General features: G+C 42.7%; 1 protein-coding gene across 1 annotated transcript; it reads right to left on the bottom strand.

Moving 5' to 3' along the window:
* Positions 1 to 294: 294 nt before the first annotated feature.
* On the bottom strand, positions 295 to 26,129 carry LOC6615146. The gene is made up of 5 exons (XM_032725171.1): positions 25,615 to 26,129; positions 24,931 to 25,147; positions 13,333 to 13,533; positions 1,917 to 2,078; positions 295 to 1,847 (listed from the first exon to the last, which is right to left on the bottom strand). Exons 1-5 carry the CDS (start codon positions 25,957 to 25,959, stop codon positions 838 to 840), a joined length of 1,935 nt encoding a protein of 644 aa, XP_032581062.1. The 5' UTR covers positions 25,960 to 26,129; the 3' UTR covers positions 295 to 837.
* Positions 26,130 to 26,615: the final 486 nt, after the last annotated feature.

The raw sequence follows: 26,615 nt of genomic DNA, 5'->3' as shown, positions 1-26,615 counted from the left end.
CCACTTACATTAGGGTTGACCATAAAAAAAAACAAACAAAATTACTTGACGCGAGTGTTGCTCCTTGAATTTGTTATTTGATATTCCGTTTGAAAATTTGTTATAATTATTATAGGCAATTAACCGCATGACAATTAAAAAAAAAACAGGCCTAGTAAGTTGAAGTTGGTCCAAAACATAGATATTTTGCCATCTGAAGTACTTTTGGTATCATTTCTCATAAATCTGATGCATCTGATAATTGATTTTAGAGTTTTAAATAAAATAAAATATGCTCAAAACCATATGTGCAGTTTTTGAAAAATAATAATTTATGAATTCATCAAGAATTTATGAGAATGGAAGAGACATTTAATTTAATTATGCTGAAGTCCTTACATTATTTTTGAAATATTTATTAATTTGGTATTACTGTTTTTTGTGTTTTTAGTGTTGATAAGCGAACATAAATCTGTGCTAACTGGACATCAAATGCAAACTAAATATTTTTTATATTTTCATTTCAAACAAAATATATTACATTATATGAAATTCCTATTCCTGGCTAAACTTTTCTATTATTCCATTTAATAAACAGCAATAAAAGCGTATTTGTAATTGAATATCCTGCTTGGGTTACCCAATGGCTCAACAAATTCAAGTTGCAATCCCCGCCAGCTGCGATATGGCGACTATTCACAACACCACAAGCTCGCTGCTGCGCCCCCTTCCTGCCCATTTCCACTCGCTGTGGACCAGCTAGGTGACCCGCTCCGCCTCCTGCTCATCGGGACCTCCGACGCCGCCCCCTTGACCTTGGGCCGCCAGACATGTGCCGAGCAAGGCGGCCGCCAGCCGCTAGTAGGGACGCCAGACATCCGCCGACGGTTTGGGTGTGCGCGTCCTGATGGGTCCCACTGCACCACCCACTCCCACTCCGCCGCCATGGCCACTTGAACCGCTGGCCGAGCGCGATGTGGTGCTCACGTCGTCCAGGTCGATGGTTTCCACGGGGGAGGGCGATCGCCTGGTGGAGCTGACCGGCGGCGAGGCGTTTGGATTGGCGTTCTCCGCGTCCGGCGGATTGTGGGTTATCAGTGTGACACAGCGCTTGATCAGGTTAACGCCATCGTGATCGGGATTGCTGCCCACTGGCGGAACGCCGGGGTTCTCCTGGCCGGGATTTATATTCGCGGCCGCCGCAGCCGCCGCGTTCCTCAGCCAGGGGAGATCACTGTAGCTGCCATATAGCTGGGTATATAGCCACTGGCTGGATTGCGGCAAAAGGGGACTTTGCAGGAAGAGTTGGGCGGCCAGAGCGGGATTGAAACTATGACCGCTGGGGGCAAAGTGATTTCCACCTGCGCCGGCAAAGCCGCCGAATAATTCGGTGGGATTTTTGCCACTGCGCTGGATGAGGGCGGTGAAGGCGCCACCCGAGCCGGGGGAACTTTCGCTGTGCAGCGTGCCCTGAATGCCGCCACCATTCAGACTCAATCCGCCCACCTCCGCTTCCTCGGCCTCCGCTTCTGCTTCTGCTTCAGCCTCTGCCTCCGCCTCCTCCTCGTCGTGGGTCAAAGGGGAGCCAAGGCTTTTCCGCGGCGATCCTGTTACCGAAATGCTGTCGCTTTCGAAGCCCGCATCAATGTGACTGCTGCTGTTGTTGTTGTTGCTGTTGTTATTGTTATTGTCGTGCTGCAAACTGGTGACCGGCGGAGGCGACGACGTCATCGGTGGCTGGACAAAGGCGCTCAGCTGCGTACCGCTCGTGGTGGTGGTGGTCGGCGATCCCTCCGGACTGGTGGTGCTATGTGCCGCCCCCACGGTGGCCAAGTGCTGCTGCTGCTGCTGGTGCTGCTGGCTGTCCCCTGCAGAAAAAAATGGGAAATTAATATATATATTGCTTAGGCCATTGCGGGATCCCCCTGTCAACTAACCACTCAATCCACGCAGGCCACTGGCGGTGGGAAAAGCGGCCGCATGGTGGCCAAAAAAGGGGGCGGCGGTAAAGGCGGCTGGACGACCGCCCAAGGCCATGTGGGCGCGCCAGTCGGGCGCATGAAGATGGCTGTGCATCCCCACCAAATGGTGTGCGAATCCTGCAAGGACAATACAATATAAAATATATGAATATACAATATAAAACTACAGATTCCCGTATTTTTTAATTCAAATGCCAATTTCTAAGCCGTAAAACTTCGCAAAAATCAATTTTTAAAGCTTTGCCATTTCTTTATTCATTCTGTGTAATTTTTAAATCATTCCTTCGAAGCTGTATGATGTAGTCATACACATATTATATATATTATAGCGTACAATACGTAGATTTTCTTGTTTATACGAGTATACGCGATACTCATCGTGTACAAAGTTATACTTCATTCATTAAGGATAGTGCAAGATAGAAGAACGCCTTTAAGACCAGAAGTTCAGTTAAAATAATAAAATAATAATTTTTAGTTAAAACAATAATTCCAGTCAAATCCCCTGTGGGCGCCAAATGCAATGCCAAGATCAATAACCGAAATCTCGCAGCCCGAAAAAATGAGCCAAGCGCACGGAGAACGAAGGCCAAGCTGAGGGGCAGAAAGCCAAAAGCCTCGTCTCGACCACATATAGCCCACTGTGCAAGACCAAAAATGCTGCCGCACATTTCGGTTGCAGCAAAACAACATTGGTAAGGGAATCCCTCTTAAGGGGAGGCCACCTCCCTGCCGCCATTACCCCACTTTCCAGTGGCGGCCATTGCTGCTTATGTACGAGCGAGTACAGAGAAGCCACCTGCCCCAAGACAAGCTTCTAAATAAATTCATTAAAATTATCCCCCAGCCAGTGGCGTCCCGCTCTCGCATTTGCTTCGTCTCTGTCGGCCGCTCCTTGGCCATGTCCATGTGGCCGCCATCAAGTGGCAGCCCACAGTTGCGGGCATCCTGCAGGATGTCCACACCCCCCTCCCACACCAGGAAGCGCAACGGAAGATGCAGTCGGAGCAGCCCGAGAGGCTAAATAAGATGGCTGAAGGCATTGCCGACGGCGAAAGAGCCAAAAACGGGCCAAAAGGACCAAGGAAGAGCACTGCAAACATATCAAGTATACGCCACGTTGTGTAAATTATCATTTAATCTTTAATATTGTTATATTTCCCTTGTAAGATTGTTATTAAATGCGAGGAATCTTTTTGTACACATAACTAGTAAAGAACTTTCAAATAAGATATGTATCCAATGTATTCCAGAAAGGAAGGAATGTTTTTAAGAACGGGATTTAAGGATGTCTTTAGAAAAAACAGTGATCCAGCCATCAGTTATGTGAGATAACTTTTACTTTTTATGAGATTTACGTTTCTTTTCTGCCGATTTGGGCCAATTTCTCTCACTGCAGATGATTGCAAGGAGCCGAAGCTTAAGAAAACGCCAAGACGTAGCTGAGTCAAAGAGAGAGTGAGAGAGAGACAGAGAAAGAGTTGAGAAGATAGGAGTAGAGTAGAGCGGCGAATTCTCCGGCGGCAGACCGACCACAATACACTCACATGCAAGACACTCTCCCTCTCTCTTTCAAGCACCCAGCTAGCCGTCTCTTTCGCCGGCGGACTGGCTGGCTTGTCTCCGTCTCGTTTTAACACACTTGAGGCCAAATACTTGGCCAAGTTTTGCCAAAGTTTGCAAACCAAAATTTCACCGAAAATGTGACACCAACGAACCAACCAAACGAACCACTGCAGCACCAGTCCTCCGACCCGTTTTCCCACCCAATTTTCCAGCCCGATTTTCCACCCACACCCAACGTCTCGAAGAAAAGCGTCTTGCAAATTCAGGCTGCTGCTGCATTACTTGATTGGCATGGCTGCATGACATTTTCCTTTTCCCACCCGCCTACACAGCACACATCCGCATCCTGAACGTATAGCTATAGCCATACTATATATGTAGCCATAGCTCTCTATATGTGTATATATAGTCATTGATATCGGTACAATGCGGGCGAACTGGGTCAAACTAAGACAAGTGGAAGTTGTCATCATCTCGACATTTCGCCATGTCTGGCGTCTTTTTGATGAAAACTTTTGCTGCTCAGTCAAAACAAAGGTGGGCAAAAAACAATCGGTGGGTGTGCACCTATAGATGTTGTGCGTATATATATATATATATATATGTATATATATATAGCCGCATACAGCCCCATATAGCAACGGATGTCATTGAGATGGCAACTTTCGTTTGAGGACTTATTGTCTGACAAAGGACCTTTCAAACTTTCGCACTGAAAGGGACTTTCAAGACGTTTTCATTAGCAAATGCCAGTGGGTGCTGAAGTTGCACACTCAATACTATGGCAAGTACTCAAAAAATGTGTCTTAAGGACATCCATAAATTTATTTAACACTCGCTGGCATTTTTAACTCGCAAGTACTTAAAATGTATTTATTTTTCATTGGCACACTCATCAATCCAGAAATTTGTATGGCCCTTGCCTTAGCTTTCAAATTAAAAACATTTAACTAAGCTATTGCCTTGCCTTAGGTCTTAAATTACAAACATTTAACTTTAACATTTGTAGTTATGTAATCAAGTAATGATAATGCAATTAACATAAATTAATTAAAGCAAATAACTCACTTCAAGCAACTCTCCATGAGTATTATAATAGGTAAATAATAAAGAAATCACAAGCGGAAAGGAACATTATTTCAAATAGGCAGACATTTTCGCGATTACTAATTGTTTTTCCTTATTTAATATTATTATATTCTCTTTGGTTTGTATACTTATAAAAAACATGTTCTTGAGCTTCTGCAGCTGGCATCCCATTTTGTAGTAGCACACACAAAATGGCAATAGTAACAGTCCGCAGAATCACGAGGATCTTTGTCGGGGGTTCCCCCACTTAACCCTACAGTGGCCCCTCATTTTGTGCCACCCCTGACCACCCCTGACCATTCCTAACCCCCCTTTTTCCAAACTCCTACATTTTTTAGCCAGTTTCTCTAGGTCCTGGTACCCATATAGAAATCGTTACCGCCCACGATTTCGAGTGCTACTTAAAGTTGGCGTCGACGCCGACGGCGACTGCGGCAGAGGCAGCGACTGCGACTGCGAAGGCGGCAGTGGCGATGGCGATGGCAGACCGTTGAGCAAATTGTGTTTTCCATATAATATAACATCACGTCGATTTTGGGTAACCCAAAACTATGTACATATGTATGCCACTGTCTGTGTCCAAAGCGCACACACAACCATAGATGTAGGCGGGTGGGGGTTGGCCAGTGGAACAGAGACAGCGAGAGAAAGAAAGAGATAGAGGAAGAGGGCGAGAGAGCGAGAAAGAGAAAGAGGGAGACCCCATAACTGCAACCTAAATATGCGGTCCTGTAAGGAAACCCTATGTGCGATAAAGGGTTAGCCGCTTTTGGTGTCAGTTTTGGGTTTGCCATTCCTCGGCTTTTCCACCGCTTTCCCAGCGCTTTTCCCCTCGTCCTGTTTGTTTTTGCTTTTGCTTCTTTCTGTGCATTTTCTTTCCTTTTGGCCTTTTGGCCTCACGTAACGGCATTCGTCGGTGGCTAGCCTGTGTGAGTGTATTCCCATTTGGGACACTCTCAAAGCCGCCTCCCACTCTCCACGCTCCTCTCTCTTCCAAGGACTCTCCCAGGACCCTCCCCCTGTACATGAGTGGGTCTATCTGTGTGTGTGTGTGTCCCTCGTAGTGTGTGTAAGAGCATAACACGGTGCCATTGGTGCGCCGCAAAAAGCTTTCATGAGTCCTACGTCCTACGCTTCGGCTTTCTTTTTCCTCCGCTCCGCTTTCTTTTATTCTGGACTTTCTTCCATATTCTTTTTTTGCCCCCATTTTTGGGTACCGCAATGTGGGGAGATTCTGGTTGGTTGCCATGGGGCAAGGAGCTGGGGAGAGGAACGGGGCGCCTGAATGGGCAGCCCAAGTATGCGACGGGCATACAGGGCGTATGCTTATTGCCGTCGTGGCTAATTGGACCAATGCTTGGATACTCGATGGGCGGCCAAGAAACCCACTAAATCCGCAGAAATTTTAATATCAATTGCTATTTTTGATTCGATGATTTTTTGTGAGGATTTGTTAAGCTTCTTCTGAGCGTATTTGGATTTTTACGCGTAGTATTATAGATATTTTAAAACGTATATCAAAAGGGACATTAAGTTGTCGATTTTAATGTTTTTTTAAAGGATTCCTGACCTATTTTTTTTTTATTTAAAAAAAATCCAATTACTAATTTGTGCATTTTTAGTCCGTTAACAAAATAAAATTAAACAAGCTGAAAAATAACAAATTTTAAACGAGTATTTAGTTGTGATCAAATAAAAATATCGTACTGCATAATACATTTAATTGATATCATAGTTGTTAATCAAATTATAATACATTAAAAATGGCATATTGTTAAGTTATTAATTCCCATGTGAACTTATTAACATGTTAATTTAAAAAATCATTTAAATACCAACTCAACTAAAGAACTAATAAATACAATTTGATGTTCAGGTATAATCCGAATAAAACTATAAATACTTAAAAAAAAAACCATTTCCGCTAAACATACATAAATACCAAATTTATAGAAAATATTTATTATGTGCAAAACAAAGCGAAATATTTCAAAAACAATGAAACGGACTGACTTATATTGTTTCAAAGAATTTGTTAATTAATCAAAATATGATAATTGAAATAAACTTGTTTTCTCGATTTAGAGTATGGATCTTCCTCTAATGAATTCACACATCTCAAGTACTTTCGCTAACAGATTTCCCGCTCCCACCGACTTGCCGTCGGCAAATGCGCTGAAATTTCTATGCCACCGACGGCAAATGCGATTTCGCCGCCAAGGCTGCGAAATCCGCCCACTGCCGGAAAAGCCGCCAAGCCGCCCAGCCGCCCAGCAGCCCACAATGAAAACGAAAGGCAACAGAAACAGAGCGCCCGAAGTGCGGCCAAGAAAATGCTACTGCTGGCGCGGCTGGAAGAGAAAAAGAAAAAAGAAAAACGGAAAAGCAAAACGAAAAACAAAACAAAAACGGCAAAGGAAAAAACTCAGCGGCGCGCAACAATTTCTCACCACAAGACGTTGCCTTGGAAAAACAGGAGTAGGCGAAAAAAAGGAAAAGCCAGCCGGTTACCTAACTCACCACAAAATAAGGGGGTGGCGGGCGGTCGGGCGGTTGGGCGGATTCCCGTGGGTGGGCAAGGGGGTGGCGCTACTGTTTCCACACTTTGAGCCTCGCCGACGAATCAGGGGAAATCGCCCAAGTACATGGCCCGCATTTTCACTCGACTCCGGTCGAGTTTCACTCGAATTTCCGAGAGCACAGAACTCGACGTCTGCGCACCAGCGCCATCGCACATATACAAATGCAGAGGGAAAGCGACGCCGGCAGCGGTCGGAAAATAAGGAAAGCAAGGAAATTCTGTTGCTGTTTTCCGTTCAGCGCGGACATCGCGGCAGCTTCTGTGCTTTTGCCGCTGGCATTTCGTTACTTTCGGGTGATCCATTTTCCATTTTATATTGTCAACTATGAGTTTAATGACGAACCAATTGATTTTCTAATAAAATTTGACTTTACAACACTAGTTTCGAATAAAGCGGAAGTATTTATTGTAAATTAGAGGAAAATTAAATATGCAGCTTAATTTCGCTTGGGATAAATGTCAGAAAGTAAAGTAAAACCATCTTGCACAGCAGTAGAATTTATTAAATGTATAAATGTATAACATCTAACATATAATATAAATATATAAGTTATATTTTTTAACCAACCTTTTTAATGTTTCAGCTATTAATTTCAAAATATTTCGTTTCTAAAAAGATACGATGATGAAGAATACAATTTGATCAAAATACTTTAAATCGAAGTAACAACTGTATTTCACAATAAAATCTATTTGTAATCATTACGAATGTTAGCATTAACATAAGTTTAATTGAGCAATTAGCTATTATTTGTAAATGAAAATATCTAAAAAACATATGCATATATTCAAGAACCGAAGATAATTACAAAACACTTAACGTATTTATCAGTAATACAACATTTTGAATATATTTTCGTAGTTTCGCAATACTTAACATCTCAAATAACATTCGTACAAACAAAAAGTGAGCATACATCACCATGAGTCTCGTGACTCAATAAGTTAACAATTTGGCAATATGTTTTTAATCCCCGACCGCCAATTTTGTGTTTCTCGGCTACACGGCAACCCTGGAAGACAAATACAAATCGCACACTTTTCTTCGCCTCGGCAAAAAAAGAAGGGGAGCAAGTTAATAAAGATCTCCCAGTCAGGCAGCTGTTGCCAATCACTTATCGGCGGCATTTGCCACAGGTGAAAGGTCGCCACACTCCTCACACTCCACACCCCCCACTTTCCACAGCTACCGCCCCCTTGGCAGCCAAAGTGTCTGTCATATCAGTATTTACATGTATTTGTTGTAGATTTGCAAATTGTTTTGGCAAATTTGTTGCTATTTTGTAAGCTCCTGACAGGGATCCCTGGTAACGGAATCCAGCCTACTTCACCCCTGTCACCTGGAAAACACCCGCCCACCCACACACACCACACGCACAAATTCACCGTTACACAAGTGTTGTCAACACATGCGTTCAATAAGTGAGACATGGGCCAATGGTGGTGTGGGTGTGCTGCCCGGCATGCCAAGCTCACACACACAAGGCCGCGCCGCCAACACCAACACACGTGCACGCAGAGAAAATAAGTTACTTTCTTGATAAGATTTGGCTTAATAAAACTATATTAAAATGATAAACTGATTGCAGTTGCTGCAAAATCATACAAATGTCGAAATACTGCACTTATTATAATAAATTACTATTAATTATTATTATAATACGCAGCGCACTGTAGCGGTGATCTAGCATTTTTCATTTATAATTACTAAGTTGTTTATAAAAGAATATTGTAAGCGTTGGCACTCTTTTTTAACAGTGCACACAGCTCAAGGCCAAGGCGCAAACAGTCCGCAAGTGATTACCAAAAAAAAATGGTAGCATACTTCTCAGCGAGCCGAAGGAAAAAATGTCCTTCGCCGGCATTTCGGCAAACATATTTTGGCGAATGTTATAAATAATTTTAAACGCACACCTTGTTGAACCCCCGATGAAATGTTGCCATTTTGCAGCCGCCCCTTTTTATTTTTTACTTGTTTTTTTTTTTTTTGGCCCAGGCCACGACCCTCAGCGTATTAGTGTCGCATTGACACGTAAATTGACATGAAATTGAATCAATGCTGTAATATGTCCTTGGGGGAGCAGCGCGGAGCAGGGGGGAGGAGGGAGTGCCTTGGACTCCCACAAGGACAATGACTTTAAAATGCCGCCCTGCGTGTGTATGTGTTTAGCTCTTGTCTGGCAAATTGAGCTGTAGGCCTCGCCTTAACCCCCAACCGCCCGCCGGTGACTGTGCAAATTTTCTGCGTCTGTCTGCATGTTTGATTATACGTACTAAATCATCTCATTCTTTCGCTCCCTCCCTGCCTTTTGGCATTTTTATTTATTTTCTGGTGAGGGTGATGCCGAGTTTATTAACTTGTTTAAAGGCAACGCCGTTTAACCCTTTAAGGCCAGGAGCCACCCCCGCAGCAAAAGGCAAGAACATGATGGAATATGTTATCGACGTCTCAGTTTGTGGCGGGGCCAGTGAGGGGTTAAGCCGCACTGAAAGCTTTGAGTTTTTATATTTCATTTACCTTGTTGCTTTTATTCGAGAGCAAATCTTAATGAACAATAATTTATGGCTGCTCTGCCTTGGAATTAACAACAAATAAGCAAATGAAAGTTCTTAACTTGTATAATTTGTATCGCTGCCAGTGCTGAGACTTCAAAGCCACGCAGCTAATGAGAGCTCATTGATTTGATCTTCTGTCGATTGGCATTTACTTGCTGGACCGAAACCTCAACACAAAAAGCGTAAGCTCTCAAACAAACAGGATAACCAGAATAGCCGTGTGTGTGCGTGTATTTGTATTTAAGGGTGGAGTCAGCGCACTTTGATCTTTGCCTTCGACTTTCGCCTTTGACGGCGGACCGGCAAAAAAGGGGTTTTAAATGAATAATCTTAAATTGGCAAAATATGCTCGTATGTCGAGCATTGTCCTCTGAAACTCCGTGAAAATTAGCTCGAGTAGAAAATTCATTTACAACATTGGCGCATCGCCGCCTTTCTGCTTTTTTTTTCTTCTCATTTTGTTTTGTATTTTGCCCTTCCTTCTGCGTTTTTATGACATAAATTTTAATATAATTTTCACTAAAAACGCAACGCGAAACTTTTTTAGTTACACGCCCTGCTCATCAAAGGAGCGAAGGGGCGGGGCTGGGGATGGATAGGGGAAGGGGGAGCAAGGCGTGTGTGAAACAGGATATCCGCTGCGGAAGCTACAAATTTTCCACTTTTGCACACACACACACACGCAGTTAAAGAGAGGAAGGTGGCACCTTCCGAAGGATGTGCGGCAGTGCTGGAAAGTAGGGAAATTTAGGAAAACAGCACGGCAGGAAAAGCGCACCGGCTTAAATAAATAATGGCATATCTTGAATTTGATTTGCAATGCCGCAGACTTGGATAGAACTTTGCTGCAATTCAACGATGGAGCTTCGTTGTCACAATTAATATGTTGCTTGTTATTTTGCTTTGATCTCCAGTTGCGGCGATATTTTCTTTCAGTGTGCCGGGCACCCTGCAGAAACTTGTCACTAATGTGCCCCTGCTTACAACGCCATTTTATATTTATTTCGTTACATCGTCTCCGGGCGAAAAGGACGCTCCACTATATACTTTATACCATACTGCTCAACTACTCTCGCACATATTTGCCGAGTCCTTTTAATCATTTGGCAAACTTTCCCTGACACGCAGCCCGAGATCCCGTTAAAGGAGTCAACTACGTTTTCCGCATGCCAAAAAACTACTCACCAACACACGCACACCAACACTCATGTGTCGGCACAAAGTCCTTTTAGTTTTTAATGTAATTTTGAGACTTTTTCAGCTGCTGTGTCACTTTGCTCACGAGCGGAGCGGGGCGGGGCGTGAGGGTTATGGCACTCGGAATTCCCCGCCAATTTCCCCCGGGGTCACAAGCTATTTCTCTAAGTGATGCGCCAGGACATGGGTAACAGTTCAGCCAAGGGTTTTGGACAAGAACATGCGAACATGGTCTCGAGCTCAAGAGAATCTTCGAATTTGCCTAAAATTTCATTGAAACTAAGTTGCATATTAAAGTATTTAAGGAAACCGTTAAAATTGAAGAGCTCTGAAAAATATGTTTTTGAAAATTATTCAATAGTTGAAAAAAAAGTTGAATATACTTTTTTAAATATATCATTAAGTCGCCTGCTTGATTTTTTATTCTTATTGATTCTATTTAACTAGAATAGCAAGAACATAATTTGAATATTCCAATTTTCCAGCCCATTTTTATACAAGAGACTTTGAGGAAGTCAAGGCATTTTGTGCCATTAGGACACACAATTTCATAAATGATACAGTGCCCGAAACAAGTGGTTCGTAAGTCTTTTGCCCGAAGCGAATCGTATTGAATGGAATGGAATCGAATCGAAGGGAGCTGAAACACCCGAAGGCCTCATAAATTTCATAGCGAAATTGTTAAATTTTAATAAAATCAAAGCGTATCAAAACCGATTTGTTCACCAAGCGACGACTGTTCCTTGGCACGCAACTGCCACCCCCCAGGACAATTGTCCTTGCCATCGTTATCCTTGTTCGCAGCCTGGTTGAATCGCGTGTTTATTGTTGCAACAGTCGCGCGGGGCTCTTTAAAATAATTCAAGGCTTAAGGGTTGGGTTTGTCTTTCGCTTTGGATTTTCGGGCTTCTGGGCTGGCGTTTAACCCCCGCGATGCGCATTTCCAAGTCGCTTTTCGTGACTCGTTAAAGGATTAAAATCATTTTAATGGATTTTTCAAGCTGTTGTTTTGTTGTATAATTGTCGCCTCCATTGTGCCTCGCTCTGTTTTCATAAATAGGGCACACATTCAGCTGGCAGCAGGGTGGCATGGACAGCAACCCATCGTCCTTCGTCCTTTCCCCGTCTCATTTGTCATCATATTTATGCTAATGGTTCGAGGTGTTAATGAAGCGCGGTCTTAAGAATCCAATAGAATGAGTGGTGGTCTGAAAGCCACAAGAACTCCTAACCAAAGCGAAGTTCATTATGCATTTGTTTTAGAAGTTATTTTAAATTGTTTCAACATTAAAAATAAATTAGAAGAGCAAGACAGAACTATATACTACCTTATTAAAAATTATTTAAATAATTATGACTGGTTGCACACTTTAAGCAAGTAAGCCAACTTTTTTGTCCACACCATTGCAAGAAAAACGAGATATAGATTCAAAGATTTATTGGCTGCCTTGCTGACAATATAACATTTAACAATATAACCACTTAAGATGGATAGCCAAGTCAGCCAGAACATAAAAAAGCTCTTATTCAAAACCACCTTTTCTAGCGGCTTTCAGTGGCCAAAACAGACAGAGGCCTTAACCCCACAATCCATAAAAGCGCAAGTCAGCTCATTAAGGACTAAGCCCGACTCAATTTGCGATGAGCCCGAAAACGAAGCCCGCGGCCATCGTGGCAAATGGAAATGGAAACCTCGGAACGGGTTCTTATCATAATGAGGGGTATTTCCGCGACCTATCGGGTTATAGACAAAGATCTCTAATTAACCCATTAGCCAATCCCAGCCCGATTTTCCAGCTTTTTGTTGGCCCAAAGCCGCGGGCATCGGGATTTTGGCTTCGGTTCGTTTAACCCCTGGATAAAAGGTATATTTATTTACAGCTAATTTCGCGTGTGGCCCGCGGCCAAAATAGACAGGCAATAAGCTCACCTGGCTTTAACCCTCCACCCCTCTGGCATTAACCCCCGACTGCCCATTTGACATTGATACGTGTGGTTCGGTGTCTAACGAGCGACAAGCCCTTGAGGCCATTTCCCAAAAGCCGCTTAGTTTCCAGTTTAGCTCCCATCAAACTCACTGCACCGGGAAAAAGATTTTAGTCGATTTTAGTGTCAAATTAAGGCGTTCCCACTGATTTTCAAGCTTAACAAAAGTTTAAATTAAATCAGGCAAACGATTTTAACCTTTTTTTAAGGAAATCCATTAACCCTTTTATTTGTAATGGAATAGTTTTTGTACAAACTATTATTGTTTATATTTTAACGAGACTTAAATCATTTTGACGAATCAAAATGGCTGAATTTCTCTCAGTGTGGCGGCAATGTTATCGCTTAAGCCTTCCGAATCCGATTCCCCCGGAATCCTCCACCTGTTCCGCTTACCTGGCAACTTGAAGGGCAATCCGGCCATAAGTGGATCCGGTCCGAAACGTTGTGGCCCAAAGGCGAACGGATGGAATCCCTGGTGTCGCACCTTCGATCTGGGTTCCCTCGGCCCATCCACGGTCACCTTGATGGCCTTGGTGTAGGTGGCTATCTGGATGGGGTTCGTCGAGATGACAATCGTCAGTGTGAAGCTCTTGCCTGCAAAATATTTTAATATTAAATAAATCGTTTAAAATCGTATACATTTTTGTGAAAATTTAATCGAGTTATGCAAACAAGACTCAGTACAAGTGATTTTTTAAATAAAATCCACTAGAAAATCCTTATTAATTCGAATTAATTTACTGTTTGCAGCTCCAATATTCATCTTAATTTCAGTTTTTTAACACGATTCCTGTGAATTGCAAAGGAAAATAAACCTTAAAACCACTTCAAGCAGCCAGCCCGTGCAAAATATTAAATGTTAATTTTTGGCGACCATTCCAGTGCAATCAGGGGTCAGAAATGCACACCACCACCTATCCAAACCACCTTCTCCCACCCACTTGCCACCCACTCTTTTTGGCACTCCCGCGGCAGCTGCAAATTATGCTGCGAATTTATAGATTTGCCATGACCCTTTGGGTTTCCATGGCCGAAGTGGCAGGGGTTCTAGTGGGTTCTAGTGGGAGATTGGCCGCCGAACTGCACATGGAAATTAAAGTGCGGAATTTCGAATGGGAATGTAAAAATGGAAACGGGCAGCGGCAATGTTTTTCGCGAAAATTAACCCCCGACGGAGTTGTGAAAGCTTCATAAAACCCACACACACCCACATCTAGACATGCACATATTCAGATTTGCACATTTCCAGAGCGGAGCGCATAAATGAATGAACGAGTGCAGGATGCTGCGAGCCATGGGGATCATGGGGGTAATGTCAGGCAGGGGTGAGTCGGGTTTTGCGAATCGGGAATCGGGAACGCAACTATGTGCACTTCCTTCGCGGCCAATGCAATATTAAGTAGCATGCGGCGACTTTGACATGCCAACTATTGTGGCGTTGTCTGGACCGTATTCCGTCGTATTCCGTATTCCATAGCCCAAATCCCATATAGCAAGTCCCAGATCTCGTGCCCTTCACCCAGCGACCCTTAACCCTGCACAGCCCGACAAAGGAACTCACCCCCGAAAAACTGGGGCGCTGCATATTTGAAATATCCATAAGGTGGAACTCCCAGACGCGCGAATTTAAAATTCATTTGCCAAACATTTTAAATGCCAATGTGCTTGAGTTAATCAACAAGGGTGAAAAACGTAGAGGGGAATGTTCAACTTTTAAGCGAAAACTATATAAGAAAATAGAAATTATTTTTGCAGTATTTACTATTGATAAATAATTGTTAACCCATTTAACCCACCACCATTATGCTCAGGATTTTACCATTCATCTAGTTCTTTGTTCATATAGTTTTTATTAAACGAATAGTAACAATAGTAACAATAGTAATAGTAATAGTAATAGTAAATAGTAACAAATCATTTATGTTCTTCAAGACTTCACATTTTATTATTTAGATTTAGGAACAACCGCTCTTGGCAACAACTTCACTCGACTCTCCTTCACTCTACGCTCGCTCCCTTTCTATCGAAGCTATCGATCTAGGGTTGCATTTTAATCAGGGCTGCAATGTAGAAGTATCGAAGATCTAATATCTATTCCCACTGTGAGTATTCTTACTCGAACCAATTCCCACATTCATATGAGTGGATCATAATGAACATTTCCTCCAAGACTCGATGATCTGTTATGCAAATTTTCTTGGTCATACGGCCTCATAATCCCCCCCAGCCGACGAATAATTTCAAGTCATTTGCAGCTTTCTGGTCTACAACCAAATAGGAACACATAAAAAACAAACAAACTTCTTAGATTAATATTAAATTAAACGAAGCATGCAAAAAACGCAAGAAGGCGGTAATCATTAAGACAAAGGGCAGCAAACAAACTGACGACGTCTGAATTTTCACTGAGAAGTGGAAAAGCGGGCAGGCGGGAAAGCGGGACAGCGGAAAAGTGGGGGAAAACCCCAGAAACCCACGCAAGAAAACAAATGAACATAAACACAGGCGAAACGAACCAAGAAACCCAACAAAATGAAATGAAACTTTTTTAATTATGCGCCCTCAGCAACAGCAGAGCAGAGCAACAAGCTGGAAAAGTGGGTGGGAAATGGAAAATCCCGATGTGGTGATGGGGGGTCGGTTTAGTGCTGAGACGGGGGGTTCCAAGTCAACAAGAAGGAGTAACCAGAGAAGGCTCGCAAAGTGGCTAAAGACAAAAGACTTTGGCGTCGTCTATTTTTGTTTTTAGTTTTTTTCTTTATTATTTTGGCTCGCTTTTGTGTTTTGCCAAATGAGCAAGAATTGCAAATAAATCTGTAGCTGCTAGCCATTTTCCACCAGGCATCACCGACCCCCGCCCCCTCCGTTTTGTGTCATTTTCCAGGGGGCGTGGCATGCACAACAACGGCGACAAAGAACTTTTGCCTGCTAATAAGATGAAAAACCATTAAAAGTCGACACAAGTCGCGTCCATTGCAAGTGGAAAATTTGTGAGTGGCAAGGAGGTGTTGAGAATTTCGAGGGAAACGGCTGGTTCGTGGGAAAAGGGGGGCAAAGCCAAGTGGGTGGCAGTGGGCGGCTACTGTGTGTGCCGGGTTAAAATGTTGTCATTTTCGCAACAAAGCAGAAATTATCACCACTTTGCAAAAGGCGACGACAAGGACGACGACGGAAAAGGAGTTGGAAAATGCGGAAAAAGGGCTGGGAAAATCGAGGGTGGCGCCGCGGGACGAGGCGTCTCGGTGGCGATGTGGACAAAGTCTGCACCCTTTTAACAGGACCCAACTGCGACATGTGTGTGTGTGTGTGTGTGTGGGAACACAGTGGACGCAAAGGTGAGCAGTAGATCAAAACGGTTAAGAACTGCAAACGGGTATAGTATTTAAAGTTTTGTAATAATATTTCATAACTAAACGAAATTATCATTGAATATTTATAATACAATACTTAAACTAATGCAAAGATACAAGTTTTACTATATCACACATTTTTATGCTGCTGTTTTGAATTTTATCTCTTTAAAATCAATGGCATTAATTCCACTGTAACTCATTTATGTGGACCCCAATGTGTGTGTGTGTGTGCTGGGCGCTAAGTGATTTTAAAACAAAGTTTTTGAAACGTTTAACCTTACACAACAAAAATGTTTCATTTGCTGGCAGTGCAGAGCAGAAGCCAAAGCCTTTGCCTGCATTTTAACTTTCGATGCTGATAATGAAGGCAGACCTGCCCCCAAAAAGGGGGCGGATGGCTGGCTGGTTGGGTGGTTGGGTGGATCCAGGACAGCAAGGACACCGACAAGGGTTCGTATGCTTAGGCAATTTAATGGCTGCCACTGCCACTGCCTTGTGCGGCGTTAATGTCGTTAGTAGCATGGCGCCATAATTATAATTTGACATAAGACAAGAAGTCTGAGGTTGACAACAAAATGACATTTTAAATACAGCAGGATGCGGAACAGGGATTCAACCCCCAGGACGCACAGCCCAACTCCACTTCACTCCACTCAACTCAACTCAACTGAGCTGAAGGACACGCCCATGCCAAAGCCGAGTGCTCGTATTTAGACACTTAACAGATCATAATTTCAACACTTTGCCTAATGCCAGTGAATTTGCTTAATGGCCGGGCCTCATCGACCATTTCCAGGGGATCAAATGTCGGTGGAGTCGGAATTCCGCCTTCTCAGCCTTCCTAGCCTGCTTCTCCACCCACACATGCTCGAAACTTTGCCCTGGGCCTCCGAAAAATATCTTGGCATTGCAATTCGCCCAGTTCGTTGGGTCCAGTCGAAAGTCTCTCTTTCTTGGCAGTTTATTTGCATAAGCTCCACTTTGACTCCCCAAAGGCACTGAGATCCATGAGCTCCATCCATAAATATTCATATGTTTATTTTATAGCGAAAATACACAGTTTGTGTTGAGCGGCCGGTTGCTCTTTTCCTTTGACTTGGCCAAGTTAAAACTGCGTTCAGACATTTTGTTGCTTGTTGATGTTGCCACTGTCGCTTCAAGCGTTTTTCATTCTTAAACTGTAGATGTTTGTCATGAAACTATTTTTGAACCAAATTTTTAAATCTAAAATTCCTGCAACAAATGGTGTTGTATTTCCCAAAAGAAATAATTAAATATTGAGTTATTATTATTATGCTTTGAATCTGCACTCTTGAATTTTGGCCCTTGGAAATGGGACTTTCGCCCGAGGCGCTTTCTCTTCGCGAGGGTGGATTTAAAAATAATGAGAGTGGGATGCGTTTTGGTTTCACTCGGTTTCGGTTTAATAATCATAAATTGTAACCCTTTTTGGCGCAACTTCTTGGCTGCGCGCTGTGTTGACATCCGCTTCTTTTTGTTGTTGCGCCCAAGTCGATGGTGGATTGCTGGATTTTTGGATTTATGTTACATGGCCGCCGGGCGAAATGGCGATGGAACAACTTTCTCACATGCCGAAAAAGGAAATTAAATTTCCAGCCAAGTCAGAAATTATATTGGCAATAAATGAAGACACAGCCGTAGACGAGCGGGAAAATGAGACCGAGTCCCAGACGCTGCCTGCAATTACGGCCTTCGCCGTTCTCCATTGGCGGGGTTGGTTGACGAAACGCCGGGGTCCCGAGATACACGCAATGCTGCCAAACAGGAAGCCGGAATCGACGTTTATTAAAACGGAAACTCGAGACAACTGTGCGGCGGCATCGTCAGCATCAGCAGAAAAATCGGCCAAGATCCGGCGAAAAAGAAATCGGGGAAAAGGAAAATTAAGAGGCGGAGGAGGAGGCGGAAAGAAAATAAACGCGACAAAGACGATGGCGACAAGGACATAATTCTGTCCTTGGGGCTAGCTGATAAGCCAGCCCCACCCACTGACCCACCAGACACCCACCACCATTCAGACACCGCCCACCGCCCAACGCCCACCGCCCACACAAAGGACGGCCGCTAAATTGCAATTTTCAAGATTTAAGCGTGAACAATAAATGTCACATAATCTGTAAGTAGCCAAATAAAGGGACTGAGCTATTTAATTTAATTTATCGCATTTTAAACATCCAGCAAAACAATAAGGCCGCCGACCAGACGAACACCAAAAAAATGGTCAGCATAATATGTATATAAAGCGAATTTATTGATTGCGGTCGCTTGGCCCAGGAAAATCCGAAAGTCGTGACTTATAAATACATTTTGGGTCACAATTTGTTGGAATGTCCTGCGATAAGAACAGCAAACATAAATTAAGGCGGTAGCAGATAGGTTAAGATAACACGAAAATGACTGGGACACTTTAGTGTTTTCTATGAATATTCGAGACTACTTTACATAGAGAAGGTGTAGAAAACTGACTCCATTTCTGACATCTCAGCTAAATAAAATATAGTTTAATACATTAAATGAGTAAGTGCAAATAGTTAAGATAACACGAAATTCTCTGGGAATTTTTACTTGGGTTTTTCGAGAATGCGAGAAGGTATTGAAAACTGACCCCCTTTTTAACTTCTTCGTTGAGTAAAAGTAAAAAATAGTTTGGCTAACCTAATCAAGAGATTAAATGCTGTTTGTTTAAACTATCCTATAATACATTGTATGCTTTATTAAAAGAGCACATATAATTTATTGAGACTTTAAATGGAAAATGGTAATTGTTGCGTAGATATACCATCGCTATGGCTACTTTTGGATTATGAAATATTTCCCAGCTTTTTGACGCTCTCCTGATCAAATTGGAATTTTACAATTAAGAAACCATGAAAGTGTCAACAAATCTTGAGGGCCAGTTGGGGTTTTTGGGAACTCCTTCTGCTGTTTCTCAGGCCCGATGATGCGGGCAGGAAAATCCTGTGACACATTTCATTATACAAATATCAATTAAGCACACGGCAAACACACAAATGACTAGAAGTTGTGTGTGTGCGTGCGGCAACACCAACCGGAAGTTAGCAACCCCATGGAAAATCGCGGGTGGGGGTGGGCTCGGAAAAAACCTGTCATAAGGGCTGGCGGCGGCTGCTTAATGAAAATTAAAAATTCAACATCAAACGCAAGTAGAATGTAAGGCAGGAACAACCCCCACGGGCGAAGAAGTGTTAATGTGCCATCTGATTTATTTATGCAAGCTGTATGTGGAGTGTGTGTCTGTGTACGGATTGCATGAATTTTGTGAGAACTCGTGACTTCAATTAAATTCCATTCGATACTCAAGGAATTTCCGACCGATGATGCGCAAGTAATTTCCGAAATTGGATACTGTGTGCCACCAGCAAACAGGCAAATACGAATGCAAACAAACACAAGTCCCTGTCCTTGTGTGTGTCTCCGTATTTGTATCTGTGTCTGTGTCCGTGTCTGTGTCTGTATGTGTGTGTGCATTTGTATTAAATCAAATTTTAATTGCGCATACTTGTCCCTCGGCAAATATTTGCAACGCTCGCTCGCCACCGCCTTTGACTGGAACTCCGTCTCATCCGCCAGCGAAACTGGCCAAAATGCTTTAGCGACAAGGAATTTAAGGCCAACACACATACGCAAACACACCCACAGTGTTCAAACAAACATTATGAGCCAACTGGCAACAGGCAAACAAGCAAACAAACGGCAAAGAAAATTCAACTGTTTACTCGCCCACCAAAAAAAATGTATGTACAAGGAGCATTAAGTTAAGTTAAGCCCCCGGAAAAACGAAAGATAAAGTCACACAGATCACGCTGACTAGAAACTCCAAAAAATTAGTTGAATCAGTTGTTAAATTTATAATAAGGCGTATTAAATTAAAAAAAAAAAAGGAAGTGAGTATCTGCTGGAAAAAGAGCAAACCTATAACAATCTATAAAAATGTATCTTTTAGTTGTTTCGTATCTATAGGTTTCTAAAATGACTGATGCGTGATTTTAAGAACTTTTTTTCTTGTCCTTTAATTGCTTCAAGCCAAAAGCAGCTTACAATTCGGATTTGGAGCCCAAACTTAAATGGTTGATAAAACTAACTTAAAGTTCTGCCAGCCAACGTACACTGAAAAGAACTTACGTGGCTTACAGTTTTGAAATATTGCTTTGAGATATGTTTAATTATGTGAATGTAATGAATGTTTTTTATAATCGAGTATTGTTAGTGTTAAGTAAAAAGCGCTAGTAGCTTGGCTCAGTTTTTAAATGTTTTAAGCCTTGAACAAACTTGACTTGCAACCCATCTTGGACTCGTTTAGGAATCCGCTAACTGGCATTGAAGATGCCAGGTTAGTAGGGGTAGCCAAGGCTGAAGTCTCTCGGCTATTATTCCCCTAACGATGCCCGAAGGAGTCTATATAAATAACCAGCTAGCGAGGTCATCGGGCGGATGGCGATGGACTGAGGCTCTTGGGGTGCCTAAATAAGTAGTAGAGGCCGCCGCTGCCCCGCCCCCAGGAAAGTATCTAAGCGGCAGCTCCTAGGAAATCTGTCAAATGTCAACGGCAGCAGCGAGTTGGCAACGTTGACGTTGGCTCATTAGAAAACGAACTTGTCCCGGTCGATGTTGTTTGTGTTGTTGTCTTTTGGGACTGTTGCTGACACCTGGGCAAAAGTTTTGTGTGTGTTGGTTGATGCACGGAGAGAAATCAGCGGGGGAGTTGCAAAATTGAACTGATAATAGTTGTGAACTTTATTACATTCATACGCTTTAAAACATTAAAACACTTTATACGCTAAGTAAGTAGTTTGAAAAGTAAATCAAGAAAACAATATATTTTTAAGGAATATTTAAAGAAAAGACCTGATGCATTTATGAAGTCAAGTATTTGTGAATAAAATCAAGAAATTAAGCACATTTTTATAGATCAAAATATGCAGTTTTGCATTGTAAGTAAATTAAAGTAAAGTAAGCATCTTAAGTAAGCCAATTGCTATTTTCATTTTAGTTTTTACACTAAAATAAGTAATGTAATTCTTCTAAAAGAAGTACTAGATTTGTTGGAAAAAAACGATGTTCATTTGCCTTTTAATGATTACGTTCAAGTGATACAAGTAAGTACATTCTCGAATTAGAAAAGACTAGGAATTTTCGCGCAGTGCTCTTCGTGGAGGCCTTGGTTCAAAATGGCGACCATTTTGGCTGTTGGCCTGGGCGTTTATCACATTGCTGCTATTAATTAAGCTTAACGAGGTTACCACTCGCAACCACACCCCTCGCCGAAAAATGTGGGCGGAACGGGCGGCGGGGGCTTCTTCATCTTAGTGCGGCAAACTTCATAATGAAATTTCACCTTCATCTCATTAAAAGTCTTGAGCATTTTTCGAGCGCTGTGCTGAAAATTGATGCGTGTCAGTTGGAAAAGGGTTTTTCAGTCCCAGTCGAGAAGGCAGTGCCACGCCCCTAATCCCCACCGAGCGCCCAAGTCTGTTTGTCAGTTTGTCTGCCATCGTGTTCTCGAGTTTTCCAGCATTCGAGTTTTCCAGCTGCTGGCTGCCAACGCTGGGGCGCATATTTAATTTTTAATGAAGTTTAATGGACGCCGGAAGCTTTAAAGAAACTGAGGAGCGGAACCCGGAACTGCGAACTCGGAACTCGGCAACTCGAAAGCACAGGAACTCAATGGGGAACCGAGGAGCAAAACAGACCACTGGAATATTCACTCCAAGCGGAGCAGGTTGCACATTTTTCCATCAAATCTTCAATTTCTAATATGTGGTCCTTTAAAGCCACTTGGCCTTTGATTTGCAATCAAAATACTAAAAACTAGTCTCAAGTATGGTGCTAGTTGTTCAAGTATATCTTAAAGTAGTTAAAGTATAACTATCAAGCGATCACGAAAACAATCAGCTAATGCATTTGACAAAATTGACTGGCAATCAACTAACTGCACTCCCGAAAATTCCGGGGCTACGTAGTGCCCAGTCTATGGGTTTTAACTGAGCAATAAGGATGCAATAATCACTTGCAGTTAATTAACATATTATCTGCAGCTTAGATGTTGCATTGCACTTTGGTAATGCACTTCAAAGTGCTGGCGCATCAGTGTGCAGCTCTCATTTACATGCATATGGCATCAATAATTACATGTGCCGGACCCCCGAGCCCCGAACCCCGAACCCCGAACCCTTAACCCATCACACTTCACCCTTAACCCTTGGCCGCCCGCCTGCCCGGCAGAGAAATCTCTTTCGACGAAACGGCATCCAAGTGATTGTAATTCATTAGTCGACAACAACAAGCCCGATGCATTTGTGCACATGTGTGTGGGTGTGGATTATGCAGTTTCCGCTTGGCTGCAACTGCAGTTCCATTTCCCCGTTTGCCATTTCCACATTTTCCAATTCCATTTCCACGCCTTTCCACGCCTGCAATTGCGATTGCGATTGCAGCTGCTGATGCCGCCATTTTATCTAATTGCGTTGCACCCAAACCAACGGCATTACGCATACGCCGCGTGGTCCAAATCATTAAAATTACGAGTGCTGCACGCACGCGGAAAAAAAGAATTGGGCTTCAAGCAAAAAGCGGTGAGGGAACCACAAGATGATCAACATATAACAGTGGCTGTTCCGAAAGCCAATTCCGTTTAAAGTTCACTGCTAAACATCCCAAAGACACTAATAATTTTCAAAGCAATTAAAATACTTCGATTTCATACATTTTAAGCCCTGAGAAGAAGCTTATACAATATTCTCTTTCGGAAAACTAAAGGCAATGCAGTTCTTTAACAAAATATTCAAAGAAAACTTCGTAGAAACTGTGAAAGAAAGAAGAATCGCAGTTTTAAGGATCAATCTGTGAGGTTCATTAGGCGTGACTTGCTCCGTATCCAAGTCTCGTTAGATTTCCATAAAACCCACGAACGAGAGGCCTCCCCCGGCAATTGCGATAATGAAAGGCTCTTTTGCAGGACTATCAATAGAGCTGTCCTCGTGCGAGCCACCACCCCATTCGGCCACCCTTAACCCATGGAGGCCCTCATAAATTTGCTGCATACCGAAGGGCGCTGGAGCGTCTGCAGCCTTGACAACTGCAAGTGGCATTAGTTGTAGCGAATTCAAACACAAATACAAATGCAAATACAAGTGCAGATGCGAACTCAACGGACAGCAATTACAATTGCAGGCTTTGCATTACTTTTCCCTAGTACAAGGGATTTGCATTTGTTTGCTAATTGAAATTAAGCAAATAATACGAAGCGAGACTTCCACCCACGTAATCCCTTTGTAGCGCATTAAAACGAGAAGGGTTCGAAAAAAAATGAAAGTAAATAAAATGGGAGGAAAAAAAACCGAAAGGGTTCCCGTTTCGGGTTAAATAATTTAAATCCATTTGTAAAACATTTGATGCAGCCCTTTGGCAATTGTCACGCCCCCTTGGCCCCTTCGCCCGCCTCATTTTTTCCTACTTTTTCCGCCGATAATTAGTATGGAAAAGGCGCTTGGAATAATCAAATGTTTAAAAAAGATTTGCCAAAGTGAGTCCCAAGGAATTATTTGCCACTTGAAACGTTTAAAAATGTCAAACAAGAGGATGGCCGAAATGGCTGAGCTGGATGGATGGATGGATAGATGTAGATGGCCATAGAAGACCTCGCTGATGAGGGTGCCCAAGGAGACCTTAACCCACCACCGCCGCCCGCCTTCTGCCGCCTTTTTTCGAGGGGTCAGACAAACTTAATGAGCAAATTGTCAAATGCCGCGGCAAAGCGCGCACTTAGACATGCCCTGAAAAATCCCCAAGAAAGATAACTTGGGCGAAAGTAAAAGTTGCCGGGACTTTGAATAAACAGTTACGCTGATTTAATTTGCCAGCAACAAAAAAAAAACAAAAAAATAAGAAAAGAAAAAACCAAAAGCGAAAATAGGAAAAATGAAGGCCAGGGAAAATTCTATCACAGTATGTTGTCTGTCACCCTCGATTTGATTTTTAAATTGCGTTCGTGATAAATTGACGAAATGAACAGCAATAATGGCGGCGAGAAAAAATCTCAAGCAAAATTGACAACTGTCAAGACTGTCTGCCGTCTGGCTGCCCCTCCCAGTCGACGCCCCTGGACGTCCCCAATAGACATATAAAAATTAACTACAGACTACTTATCTTATTTGCTGATGCCTGGCCGAAACGAAGGACCAAGGACCAAGGATCAAGTGCACGGAAGATGGCTACAAAAGTTTGTCAGCGACTTTTGATGTGTTGTCCTTTATATGGGCAAGTGATTGTGTGAGTGAGTGTGTGCGGGTTTTTGATTATATTTCTCGGTGCATGGGGTGTCCTTTTGGGTGTGACAATATGCAGGGAACAGGAAGCGAGCAATCAGCGCGAATGATATGCCAAATGGTAATGACCAAAAGTTAAAGAATACAGGCAAGCGGAATTTTCTCAATCATTCGTGAATACCCTTTGCAAAGTGAAGAGGGCGAAATATCGGCAATGAAAGGATGTTCACAATGTTAATTTGATAGAAACAAACATATTAAAGGTAAGATACAATTTTGTGACTGGTTTTTAAATGGACGTTCTGCAATATCCTTTTAATCAATTCACTCACCCCTTCCGCTTCTGCCCACGAACCGCAGATCATTGAACTTGGCCACCTGATTTTTCATCACTGCCGTGCAGTTTCTCAGCTCCCCGCAGAAGTTCTCATCGTTTCCGGCTCTAATGGTGACTATAGTGCCATCCATGACCTCGCCCAGTGCCAAAACCTTGAAGGCGATCGGTAGAGTCTTGTTTGAGCGCCAGTGCGTAGGCAAAGTGGTGCAGACCTGTTGGGAATATTGATTTGGGCAAGGTTAAGCTAAATATAATCTCATTTAAACCTGACAGTATTGTAGTGAATTCAGTTTTGAATTTCAGTTTTGAATTGAATAATTTTGAATTATAGTTTTCTCGATCTCGACGATCGTACGGACAAACAAACGCACAGGAATCTATAAGGAGGGACATACGGACGGGCAGATCGCCTTGGGTAGAGACCCTGAATAAAAATATATTTACTTGTTGTATTTATATTCTATATAAATGGTATAAAATATATACCATTTATATACATTTTAACAAACCAACTTGGCAATTCCTCTCAAAGAGAAAAAAACAGATTTGATCTGGTCCAAAAAGAGTTTCTTTTTATACTACTAATGTGAAATTGGACACTTATTTGTTGGCACTCAATTGGTTTTTTTTAGTTTGCTTAAAGTAAAAATCTTTGCAGTTATGAGATATGGGTACGCACCACATGTGGCGACCCCGTCTTGACCAGCTCGCCAGGATGTTCGGCGAGCAGGACGTCGACGGTGCGCTCGATGAGATTCTCGGGGGTCAAGTAGGGACTGGTGTCCACGGGCTTTGTTTTAACATTATTATTATTGTTGTTGTTGTTCGTGGTGCTGTTGTTGTTATTGTTAGTGTTATTGTTGTTATTGCTGCTGGCAGAGGACTCAGCATTCCGCCGCTTCGTTGTGGTCGTTGTTGCTGTCTGTTGTTGCTGCTGCTGCTGCAACAACTGGTGTTGCTGCTGCTGCTGGTGTTGCTGTATTTGATTTGAGGTGGTCGAACTGACCTCAGCAGAAATGTGCATTATTGCAGCTGCTAGCTGGGCACAAGGTATTTCAGGGCCCCTCTTTGGTTGCCAGTACTCAGTGGATTCAGTGGATTCAGTTGCCGGCGGGTTTCGTGGGTTTTCGGTTTGATTTCAATGCCTGCCTCAAAGAGTCGACGCTTTCAATCCGATCATTGTCAGCTCATTTGGTCAATCTGGAAAATTAATGTGGACGGCGAGTGAGATTCGGACTGCCAGCGAATTTTTTGTGTGTCTGTACGTTGTTCCCCAAAGCAATTTCTCTGGATATTCGATTGATAAATGAAATATAATGTGAAAAATAGGGAAAATCCATTTAAAATAAATCGAATAAAATACTTAAAAAATACTTTTACAGAAAATGTTTCAAAATGACAAGAAAAATCTCCTAAAACAAGAGTACAACGAGATACATTAACTAGATTGCACTGAATGCGCTGCACTGTAATTTATTTCAAAAGCGTTTTTTGGAACACACACACACACAGATAATACTTTTTTGTACGAGCTGCGATGCTTTTGTTGCACTGCTTCTTTGTTTTCCAGTTTGCAGCCCGCATAAGTATGCTGCACTTTTTGTTTATTGCCGCCAGCGACAACAGCTCAATTATTATTGCACTTTGACCTCGGGAGGTCGGGGACACAAAGGCACATCC

The sequence above is a fragment of the Drosophila sechellia genome, chromosome X, assembly GCF_004382195.2.
Source record: "Drosophila sechellia strain sech25 chromosome X, ASM438219v1, whole genome shotgun sequence".
NCBI lineage: Eukaryota > Metazoa > Arthropoda > Insecta > Diptera > Drosophilidae > Drosophila > Drosophila sechellia.
Note: the sequence above shows the minus strand (reverse complement) of the source record. Positions and strands in the feature narration are given on the sequence as shown.